Source organism: Bacillus rossius, chromosome 15, assembly GCF_032445375.1.
Source record: "Bacillus rossius redtenbacheri isolate Brsri chromosome 15, Brsri_v3, whole genome shotgun sequence".
NCBI classification, from domain to species: domain Eukaryota; kingdom Metazoa; phylum Arthropoda; class Insecta; order Phasmatodea; family Bacillidae; genus Bacillus; species Bacillus rossius.
This window is the reverse complement of record NC_086342.1, coordinates 32635282-32647842: the sequence shown is the minus strand read 5'-3', so window position 1 is coordinate 32647842 and position 12561 is coordinate 32635282. Positions and strand designations below refer to the sequence as shown.

Genomic DNA, 12561 nt, shown 5'->3' with positions numbered 1-12561 from the left:
AAAAAAATAATTTACAGGTAACTAAAAATTAAGCATATGGTTTCACATGCTGGAAAGTAATTAATAATTTAAAAATCTGGCGTTGCCAAAACAAGATAATCAGCAGATTACATTAAAACCAGTCACTCACACATTCACGCACAGTTTCATACAGTAGATAAGCCGTATCTTACATCCGTGATGTGATCCTGGTAAATACGTGTTCTTAAGATATTATTCCAGCCTGCGTTTGAAATTAGCTAGTTTTTTATAATGCCTTGTCCAGCAGAGATATTACAACAACAAAAAATGTGTTCCTATGTACGCGTGTTAGAAGTTATAGTTCTTATTTATTTAAGACACTGAACTTTTTTCAAATATATTTTACAAAAATTAATTAAATAAGTACTCAGTATTCAATATTACTATAAAAATGTTTATAAAATATTATTGCATCAATACGATAAACAAATAAAATGTATTTATATATATTTATATATATGCTTAAAGCAGAATTTGTATAGTCTAAAATAATAAAATGTAAAAAAAATTATACGACATTTTTTTTATTTTTGAGTTTTGATCCATGGTCCTTTAACTTACTGACCGCGCACTATAACCACTGTGTTACGAAGAGAGAAAAAGAGGAAAATATGAATTATAATATTTTAATACCAAAATCCTCAGGTTTTTTTTATCTTGAAATTACTCTTTACTATGACTATTTTAGTTTACCAAATATAATCCAGGATAGTTTCACTATCATAAAGTTTAATTTGGCACACCAATATCCCCCTAATGGTTATGAAAGTGACCATATTGCTATGAGGATTTCGTTGCATGGTGCGCGCGCATCGAAAACATTTTCCCATAACGCGCCTACAGGAGTATAACTTAAAAAATAAATAAATACTTAAAAAATTGTTTATATTAAGACGGAAATCCAAAACAAAAATTTTAACTGATGTTTTTGAACATGGAACCTTTTTCCCGATTAGCGCATTCCGATTGGTTTCTCTCCCCCTCCTCAACCCGTACGACGGGTGGCCTGCGCAGCCAGGGGCGAGCCTCGAGTCGCGCATGCGCGCTGCGAGGCAACAGAGAGAGAAAGAGTGGCTTGACGAGGGGAGGGCGCCTTAGGAAGGGGAAGGGGGCAGCAGCAACTCAATCAAGCACGAGCAGCCGTTGGTTCCTTCCCATTCTCTGTCTCGCTGCCGTGGAGAGTGGACGTTCCGACGAGTAGAGCAGTCCAGCTCCTGCCAGGCCGGAGAGAGACGGAAGCAGGGATTAAATCCCGTCTTCTTCTTCCTTCTTCGTACCGGGACATGGCGTGAGAGTCGTCGACCGACGCGAAGGGTTTTTTTTTTTAAGTTCCGATTTTCGCTCCTGGCAGCTGTTCTCCGTTCTCACGTGCGCGGAAATTCCCAGTGGTGTTTTCGGATCTTTTCTTCCGCGTCTCCCCCCCGGTGCGGTGTCGCGGGAGGGCGGTGGTGGTGTTGAGTGTTTGACGCCGGACCAGTGCTTCGCCTCCTCCTCGGACGATGCGGGAGTTGATGGGAGCGGGCGGCAGCCCCCAGCCGCCGACCAGGGGCGCGCGCGCGCCGTCGCGGCCCGGGTACATGGACCTGTCGCCCGAGCAGGCCGAGCGCCTCATCTGCACCAAGCCCATCGAGCAGTTCTACGACGTGGAGGAGCAGCCCTTCGCGAGGTGAGTGCCTGCGTCGCCGGCCCTCCTCGGGACATTTCACACGCCACTAGGGTTGTTCTTCTCTCCCCCCCCCCCCCCCTTTCAATCGGACCGCCACTGCCAAAGGCCCTGATCTGGAGATGTTAGTTTCCCGGAAAAGGTATTTTTTAGATAATTGTCCGGCATTATCACCGGAAAATTTTCTGCGAAATCGGGAAATTTTCCAACGAGTTAACTATCCTTTATTTTTATCAACTTTGTCATTCAAACAGACTACAACATTCCGAACCCCGTGAGCGGTCCGCGTCCTTATGACGTGAACGACGGCACACACACTCTCTCGCGGCAAACAGCTCTTGTCTATAATTGCGATGTCGGATGTCCGAATCTACTGAAGTAGTCACCAGAGCGCAGTAAAAATAGAGCACCACTTTTTTTTTACTATTTTCTTGCTTTTTTTTATGTGTACGCAGCTACGTTTTGAATATTTAGTTGACTTGTGAAATTTGTGGGAGTTCTGTAAAATGTATTTATAACCTATAAGGCAATAGTAAATGCTAATGAATGTCCGTTATTTTTTTGTTTACCTTTTGAAACGGGAGCAGGAAACACCAAATATCACGAGTGTTCAATCTTATATGCTACCAAAGAACACAGAATTGGGACAAAAAAGTTCAAGTTGACGAATGTGTTCGGACCAGGGAGATTCTGACTGTCGTTGAAGCGCCCTGAATGGTCCGGTCAAATAAGGCAATGGCTTCTCTTGCACACTCTGCCAACCACAAGGAAGAAACAGCTGGCACGGGCATAGCTTATTGCAGTCTAATGGACGTACATGTTTTTTATATCAGTAACTTGCCGGCCCCTGGATATAGCCCAGGCTACATTCGCGTTGACACGCGATCATGTAAATGGTACATTTGCACACGCTCAGCAAAGTTCAAGCTACTTCCGTAAACAAAGCATTTCGCAATATCATAGTTTTTTACACCATTTATTTACTTTTGTCGAAATTTTCAGTTTAAAAGTTTTTAATTTTGCCATCTGCAGTTTTATTTTAAATCTTAATCTGTGCATTTATTTTCTCCGTTTAGATTTAAACGTTTAATAATGATTACCTGCAAAGCAGTGCCTCGCAAAAAAAAATTATTTTAAAATTAATTTCACTTGAGATGCACAGATCAAAACGATATTTAGCTACTCTGCCGGATTTCGTTATTTTCTCTGCGTATAACTACAGTTCAGAATGCTTCCTTAATAACGCCTGATACTGCCGTAGTGCTGTCGGGTGAGACAGTTGGTTACAAGGGTGCCCATATGATAATTTGTAGGGGGGGGGCCAGACTTAGGGGTATGAAGTATTTTTAATATTTTGGAAGACTTAACTGCGGCTTGTTACTAGCCATAAAATAGTTCCAGTTCTGACCCTGTTAAAATTTTTTTGTCCTGTTACTAAAATAATAGACCACAGTACTCATTCGCCATAAAAAAATCTTTATTGGCTACTTTATTAATTAAATATTAACTATTTTATTGAAACAAATGAATTTTTAGAAACACAAATGCAGGAATACAGTCCTTATACTTTTGCAGCGTCTCGGGTACACGGATATCAAGAATACAGTCCTTCAACTAACTGCTCTCTTTACCCCTAAATAAAATAAAATTAAAATAATTATAAAGTTTAAAACGTGTTGGTCAAAAGATTCAACTTTGGGAGAGAAACGATTTAAATATGTTATCACAGTCAGAAAACAGTTGTTTTTAAATGTAACACCTGAACTACGCTTATAATTACAGTCAAAAATTGTTTCACAATTAAATGAATATTACTATGTTTCGATATGAATCATAATTGCTTATCATTTAAAATTAGCACAGATGGATTCAGTAGTCGAGGACTATAAGTTTATTTAGTGATAGTAAAGCGCAGAAAAAATTAGTTTATTATTAAACTAGACAATTTAACCAAACAGTATTTAGATGTTAAGGAATTAAGTGACACAAAAACCAATGAAAATAATCGAAAATTTCTAAATGCTGACATAACTCATATATCAGCTTTCCACAGAAGAGTTTAGTTCTGCGCAATTAATCCACACAAAACAACTGGACATACTATGTCGACGCGTATTTTAAGAATATAAGAAGATCCACATCGCAGTATAATTTTTTTTCGTGTCGTGTGGTGCGGGCCCCCATTTGTGGTGCGGGCCCATAGGCTACAGCCTAGATAGCCTGCGCGTAAATACGGCACTGATAAACCCTTAAATAACATGTTCAGTACTTAACTTCAGAATTAAGAGTACATTAGAACCTAGATTTTACGGAGCCCGGACTCAACGAAGCCGCGTTTTTACGAATACATTTTTTTCAGGAACCATCTAAAATTCGGAAAATTTGACACCAAAATATATTTTAAAAAAAATTTAAAAAACACTATGAAAACACATAAAAATATTAATTTTTAATGCACAGCGTATTCATATTTTAAAGCTAATACAACAGCCATTTACCGTTAGTGAATATTGTATAAGTTATTGCGGCGTCAAACTCAAAATCGAAAAGAAAAAATGGATTAGGTACACTTTATTTGTCTCAAAGTTCGAAATTTCTTAGATTCAAAAACTATGCCAAGGCTGTAAAAAGATTTATTTTACCGCAAATGAACTATACTCAACATTCCTTACCCATTCCATTTCCAGCTCGTGAGCATAGCAACTGAGCTTGAAACCTTGTGAAGCGTGAGAGAAAGAAACAATATTGAGTAGCTACTTCCTCTCCTTTCCGCTAATATCCAGCAACCCACGCCATTAATTACCTTCGCTGCATCGGTTTCCCAGTAGAAAACGCTCAAAAATGGTATAAGTGACGCAGCAAGTAGACGTGACGAGCGGATTTTCAACTAAGCTTTTTTTTAACTTACTATACAAACACATAATTCCCTATGGCTATCACAAATTCAAGGGCTTCTCGCACTAAAATGTACTGTGTTTTTAATGAATGTCTGTCAAAGAGCAGCGTTTTTCTTCACCAAATAAGCCTATGATTAGAGACCGTAAAAATTCGCGGATTCCTTTCGAGACAGGCTGGAATCCAAACTCGTTTAGCTTAATGCTGCGTCAGTGATTGTACCGCAATTTACCTGAAGGACTCTGAGCCAATGGCAAACACTCAACAAAAGAAGTATCGAATCATAAGAATCGCAGTAAACAGTTTCCCCGAGTCGGTAGCCAATGACCAGGTGATAGTTGCCAGAGTACATAGGAGAATCGTTTAGTCTATCCTAGTGGTCATTGAAACCGCGAATTTTTCCAGTCCCTACCTATGATCACTTTTATGAAACAGTACAGGTGTACACTGATCTGTGTGCTTGTTCTCCTCGATTATGTTACTAAAAGTGCGTTCATTAATATTTTTCAAGCTGATATGTTAAAGATTAATTGATAAATATGATAAGGTGAAGTCCATAAAAATGCAAGGCAGGGAATTCTTCCAGCTCATCAACCCGACCCTGGAAAGTCTCGTCTGTGTTCAGTCGTCTCTGGCAAGGAGTGGACAAGTTTGCAAACTCAAATATAAATTTATTTTAGTAACACGCGTCTTACGAAAATGAAAGATATCCAAGAAAGGCATGTCGGACAACCTTCTGTCACCACACAAAAGTTAACATGATGCAATGCGTGGTGCAACTGTGTTTAGTCGCTGTGATGTCGCTTTTATATCACTCGTGCAATGAAGCAAGTTGTGGAATGTTAAAAAAAATAAGGGGAACGCAGGGGAGGGCAGAGGGCAGACAGCAGTCATTGTTTTTACTATTTAATATTATATATACTCCGTTCAATAAATTATAACATGTATCTTCACGGGGTGGGGTGTTTAAAATTGTATGAAGATAACGATTTTACGAATGTAATCCAAGCGACTGTGAGCGTACGTAAAATCGAGATTCCAGTGTAAATTGCTTCCGAGTCTACTGAAGGTAGCGGAATCCTTATCCCTTTAAACACTTTTGAAGGGAAAAAGTGGTTTTCCTTTAAATTAAAAATTCCAACATAAATTTTACGTTGTAGACTTTTCTGAACAATAATTCTTATTTGAGTAACTTTAAAGGTGTTAGCTTACCTTAAAAATTGTGAATATTCTGAGCGGATGTGACGAATGAGGAAAACTAAGAAACACACATAATAACAATGGTTTTTATCTTTACACTTTTCACTTATTTATTTACACTTAAGTTATTTATACTGACTGAATACACTAAACTAAATCTAGACCAGATGCATAAAACTGTAGGTAGACCTAAAGACTATTGAAAAATCTCTGTTTTGAGATGTTATTTGTGAACATACACATTATTATGACGAAAAAGTAGCAAAACATTTCGCCGTCTACAAGCACATGTTCAACTATCGCGTCGTCTAACTCTGACTGTTCTAAATCTGTTGTGTTGTGTTATCGCGTGAGCTTGGGCAGGAATACGAAGGGGAATGACTCGCCACGGGCGTTGCTCTTGAACAGCGTTTTCTCCCTGTACACAACACCTTATATCGCAGCAGCAGAAACTAATGCTTGAACTAACATAAAAAATGAAATAGACATGTAAAAAACTATATACAATAATATCTTCGTGTTGAACCACTTCTACATAATACCGAATTTAAATAATTTTCTTTAAAGTAAAACACCTGACTACACTATATATTTTTTTTCCTTCCCTGAAAGCTAGGGGGGGGGGCCACGGCCCCCCCCCCCCTGCCCCCGGGTATGGGCGCCCTTGGGTGGTTATGATAAGCCCAGGCGCTCCATGAATTAGTAGGAAACATTCAAACAAGGTCGGCTCTAGTCGGACAAGTCAGGAAAAAGCCCAGGGCCCCGCTACTGTTAGACTGGCTAGCAGGGCCCATGCCATTCATTCACTTTGGTTTTCCCCGTTTGTCTAGCTTCATGTGAAAGCGGTTTTGACATTAACGGTAAAAGGACGTATTTAAATTTGTATTACTATGTAATTCAAAGTGCTGGTCGATGCATTCAGATTTCAATTCAGTTTCCATTATTTCGTATCAGAAAAAAACTTTCAAAGATTTTATTGCCTCATAATGACACGATTTCACCGATTTTGACCGTTGGTATTTATAAAACGTATCGATGTAAAAGAATATAATCAATTTCTTAAGCAGTCATCGTCCAAATTTAAGTTCCAGATAGGTTTAAAAACGTTTTTTTAAAGAGTTTTTTTCTCTAAATCTTCCGGTGGAGTTACCCCTAACCTCTCTATTCTCTGGGAGGCTATTTATTCCATACCTACCAATAAGACTCCTCTACTAAATATTAAGGTACCGCAGAAGTAAGAGACCCATGCCTCGCAAAATGTAAGGCTGTGTTCACAGTAATAAACACCAGCGATCGCACAGTAGCCACGTACACGACCTGTGCGGAGTCGGTTCACAAGAGAAATATCTTACGTTAATTTTAGCCAAATAAATTTCCCCTTTTATCCGACATCTGTTGGTAGTTTTGGTAAATAACTATTTTTAATTACCGAGCGTTTCTCCCTTGACATCTGACCAGTAATTTGTGAACACAATTTTTTCAACGTATAAATTAATTTGTTTATGTGAAATTTTTAGTCAACCATTCCAACAACGCAACAGTTTTATTTTCTATTTACCTACATTCATTGCTTGTGACTATTGTGGTAATATCATTAATAAATGATTTAAACACGAACTACCCCTGGGCACTGTAATATCTCGACAAATTCTTGTCACAGTATGAAGTCCCACCAGAATGTCTTCCTACTTACTCTACTCTCGTTGCTTGTTGCGCCATGCGTCAGTAACAGAAATGTAATAAATTAATATCCCTCCTACGCGCACGCCCTGTTTCCCATGCACATTACAGTCCTATGCGCTGTTGTGAATTAGTAGGTTCGAAAACACGGCGGTCAAATCTTGTGCGCAGACCTACTGTTGCTGTTAATGTTTTTTTTTTTTTTTTTTTTTTTTAAATTGTGCGCCCAGCTCAAGGTTATCAAGGTTAGGTTATAGAAGTGATTATTAAGTTTTGGAGGAAGACGTAGTATTAATTTTTGTCCACGGAAACATCATTAGTTCTAATGAAATTCTATTGAGGAAATGCAAAATATCATTTGTGGTTATTTTTAAGTGTTTTCCGGTATTTTTATTATCTGCTTTCGTGAACTGCCCTCAAATATGTAATAACGAATTAAAATGCTTACACTTTCTGATTTTGAAATTTTATTCTCATCTCGGAGTTTGTAATCCGATACGCGCATATCACGTTTACAGTCTTAAGATAGGTCTATTTATTTTTCTTTTTTTTTAATTGCGGGGTGTGAGAAGTAGTACATTAAGAAATGAATTTGGGGTCCGATAAAATTATTCCCCGCCGGGTCCTGTTTTCTCTCGACGGCCCTGCGTAAGCCGTATGTTCCTGTACGTAATTAATTAATTAATTTCTTAGTGTAAGAAACAACAGGGAATTATTCTTATGATTGAACCCTTAATCTTATAAATGTTAAATTTCTCATATTGTAATCACTCGAAGTATATATTTTTTTTAATTTGAACCATTTCTTACTTTTGGCGCTAGTGGCAATAGAATCGAAGGGACAAAAATAGCACTTGTAGAGTTGCTCAGAGCTCAGGCCGGTTGGATGCTCAGCATCGCAGACACAGGGTGTGCTGCAAACCACGTTTTCGATATCGATACCTGAGCGCGCACTCCAGGACGACGGAATACCGCTAGCGGTAAGTGGGTGACGCAGGGGGATGATACGGGAGATATATAACCCCCCCCCCTCCCTCCCAAAGTACTGAAGAATATTGGGTGACGCAAAGTGAGCTGTTACAACACCTGAAATCGCAAACCACAAAGGCAGCGATGATGTAACTGTCCTAACCCCTTAGTGCTGCTGTTAATTTTTAGAATACAATAAATTTATTTTGTGCGTAACATCTTAGCCCTCGATGTACAGCAGTTGGTGGGAGTAATTTCGAAAAATGGAACGAAAGTCGCTTGGAACGGAAATGTGTAACCACGGTGCTGCCATCTGTGGCGGATGGGACAGCCCAAAGTTCATAGAGAAACCTTACAGTACAAGATGTGCAGTGTTTTAATAAAATTCCTTGTCGAAAATCAGGTCCAAAGCCAGGGTTTAGAATTTTTTTCTAGTCTCTTTCGCTTTTATCGGAGTCACATCATAATTTATGTCTGAAAATTGAATGATTCTATAGTCAACGTAGTTGCTCCTGCAGCAAACCCTAGCGTCTTATGCGGAAACTACGTGTCATTCGTGTCAAGAAATGTAGATTGTAGTTGAAAACACAATTTTCGTATATTTATCACGCTCGGCATTATTTATAAAAAAATATATATACGTTAAATTTCGTGTCCGAATTTTGTATGATAAGTGTATTTGCAACATGAGAACACGTGTATTTGGTCGTTACGGAGGTTCGACGTTCCACATCTCTGGCGAGTACTGAAAGACTCGCCCACATTTTTTAATCCTCGCCCGAAATAAATTCCCGTATCCGCCACTGACGGGAACATATTGCAGGTCCCGAAACGACTCAACTATTTTCGTCTCGGGAAGCCTGCGTAGTTCCGCTCTTTTGTCCTCATCCGCGTGCGTGTCGAGATTATCGTCTCCGTTGTATTCGTTGTGTCGTCAGTACGCTGTTTTAGAAATTACAGTAAATTTAATTGACATTGCAACGAAGAAATTAACTCAAAATAAACGAAAGGTTCTACGCAATTTTAAAATAACTGAATCTTCGTAAAAACTACGACGTATTTCGTCTCCCAATGTTTTAAGTTCCGTTTTAAACAAAGGCAAACACACACATGAACAAAAGAAGAGCGTTCTTACTGTAGATTTAACCATTTTTTGACGTGACAAAGTCTTATAAATCGATGAACGCCGCGCCGGCTGCACGCACGAAAAAGTGTCCCGTAACGCACATTGTCCCGTTACGCTCATTGTACGCTTGCGCCGCAACTATCTCTCTTCCACTCGATTGGAACAACCATCGATTTGACATTTTCGAGGCACATTAAACTTGAAACACTCCTATTCGTTTCCTACTTTTCCTATCATCGCCCTTAACAGAATAACACAGATTGGAAGAAGTTAAATAGCAGACATGTATAAATGTTATAGTTAAAATAATCTCTTCGTTAAAGTAATAAACATATTTGAATTAATGAGTGTAAATAAAAGTAAATTTATCATTTAAATTGTAGATTTCATTTCACTCCTTCTTTGTATCCATACAAAATAGTGATAATTCAATAAAAAAGATTCAATTTTATTCTTAAAAGTATACAATCATTTCATCTGTATTTTGTTATGACGTTGTCACGTTAAACTATCGTCCGTTAACTACTTTACAGACAACCTATTTTATTATTTTATTTTTTGTAAATATACCAAGATTATTCTTTTGTATTCATGTTCACAGTAAGTGAATTCATTGTCCATAAATATCCCGGGATAATTTGTAACCAGCGTCTTCGTAAATTGAAGGTGGAAGTTTTTAACAGTGTAGCTGTTAGCCTATTGTTAAAAAAAATATTCCTTGCTGCTTTTGTCCATATAAGTATCATTCTGTTTTTTTTGTTTTTTTTTTCATTTTGTATTGCTTACTTGCACTGATTAAACTCTTTCGTAATTTACATAAGTCTACTTATTTCTTTTCAACAGTCGCTAATCTAATCTTAATTTCTTTTTCTTCATTGTCAGTCCTTGTTTTCTGCACCAGACAAATGTTCTGCAATGGCGTATGTCATTATTAGAGCCAAGATTTTGCGGTGTTATAAGAAAGCAACTGCTTCAACAATTGTTTTTTGTAATACAAGTAAAATAATTACATAGAACAATGCTACAGATACTGATGAGATTAAGTTAAACAAAATAAAATGCAAATAAAACATGCAATAATCTATATCTAATGTTAAAAGCCCAAAAGCATTATACACTTTCTTGCGAAGTTTCTCTTCATGCATTTACCCATGTTTGTATGTTATCGGCTATAGACTTGCTTTTATTTACTTTGAATAAACCATAGATAGTCTAGGAACTAGATTTTTTCATAGCGCATAATATTTTAGGTTTTCAAATAAAAAGCAAACAAAAGATTTATTAAATTAAATCTTATTTTAATAGTTAAACTTAAGTAATTGAGATTGATAATGCTACTTTTCTGTGTTTGGAAGTGTATTTACTTAATTTCACTGTTTTTTTTCCCTTCAGTTTTATCGTTATTCACGATATAATCTTGCCTTTTTCATTACTCACAAATCATGTTGTAACAAACTTTTAAAGACTGCATTCCGCAGTGTAAAAAAAAAAATAGAATTCGCATAGCGATGCGTGTAGCCTTTACGAAACAAAAGAGTTCTGGTGCTTAGTCAAGCGGAAACGTACGTTTTTGGATAGGACGCGTCTGCGTGCTAGAGTTACAAAACATGGTAGAAAATTTCAAGTTTTAATACGTTTATTTATGCAGAAGCTAATGGACGGGTCCAGTGGCAAAAGTAAGAATTAGCCTACTTTCGGAATTAAAAAAAAAATCTGATCACGTGTTGACACTAACACATTGAAATATGGCCTACATTAGTGGCCGTAGACGATGTGGTTTCTCACTCAGTAACATACTGTCTTCACTGATATTTTGAAAATTGTTTCATAACTTCGGGAAGGGGGGGGGGCTGAAACAACCCTACCCACTCCCCCTCGTCCCACCCCTGGAATGGTTTATAAACTACGCAAGAAACTCAAATACGCCCCTTAAGTATTGGCCAACTTTTAAATTCTCGCGTTTCGGCCTGCGTTTCCGCCTTCCATGTGTTTAAGTAAATTTTTCCAAAAAAAAAAATTGTAAAGACGCGTGAGTTACGTGCATTGAAGTCCACTGTGTAATATTTGTTAAATACGTTTTCTTATCCTAAAGGGCGTGTCAAACTACTCTAAACCCCAGGAAAATTACGTTTGAATAGAGCCTGTCCCAAAAAAAAAAAACGCGAATTTTAAAGTTTAGCAGCGGAGTCTCTAGCAAATAGACTTGCAACTTGTGAAGCTCCCCAAATAGCGTTAAATAATTGGACGCAGTCTAGGTTTCTCCGCTTCTGCGAGTAAAAGTTTAGAAATCTTGTTTAAAAGTCAGGCATCCTTCGCGGTCTATCAGTGCTGCGTGTCTACCCAGGGCAACCTACTTTACAAACGCGAGGCGGGACGAACAGATGACCAATCAAAATACGTAGCCGAAACTAACGAAGCTGCTGACTTTCCATCAAGATGTCACGATGTATGGTCAAAGGCCAAAATAAATAAATTATAATCTTAAAAAAAAAACCAACCTATAAACTCTTTGTGTTCTCGTGCTGCAAATACACATGTAATGCGTGACTGAGACACGTAATTCAGCGTAGAATTTGTTAAAATAACGCCAAGAGTGATAAATATACGCAAATTGTTTTTTAGACTACATTTCTTGACGCGAATCACACGTAGTTTCCGCACCCGCCGCTAGAATTCGTTGCCGGAGCAGTTACGTCGACTTTCGAATATTCGATTAGCAGACAGCAATTTTGACTTGTGTAATGGAACGGTACCGAGAAAAGCGAAAAAAATACTTGAGAAAATACTGAACACCGGCTATGAACCTGATTTTCTTTAAAAATGTTATTTAAATACTGCTCATCTTGATAAAATTCACTAAACAATTAATAGTATAAAGTTTCCCTTTGGCTTTGTGAACTTTGGTTCGTGCCATCCGCCACAGATGTCTGTACCTAGAGTTACACATTTCCGTTCCATGGAAATGGCTCCCACCAAATGACGTATACCAAGAACTGAGATGTTACAC

At 37.9% G+C, this 12561-nt stretch overlaps 1 protein-coding gene across 1 annotated transcript in view; it reads left to right on the top strand.

Moving 5' to 3' along the window:
• The first annotated feature begins 1174 nt into the window (after positions 1-1174).
• Positions 1175-12561, top strand: part of LOC134539416 (death-associated protein kinase related-like) — a 117581-nt gene continuing 106194 nt past the window's right edge. Inside the window, exon 1 of the mRNA XM_063381440.1 lies at positions 1175-1687. Coding sequence (XP_063237510.1) covers positions 1521-1687 — 167 coding nt within the window. The 5' untranslated portion in view covers positions 1175-1520. The remainder of the gene's footprint in view (positions 1688-12561) is intronic.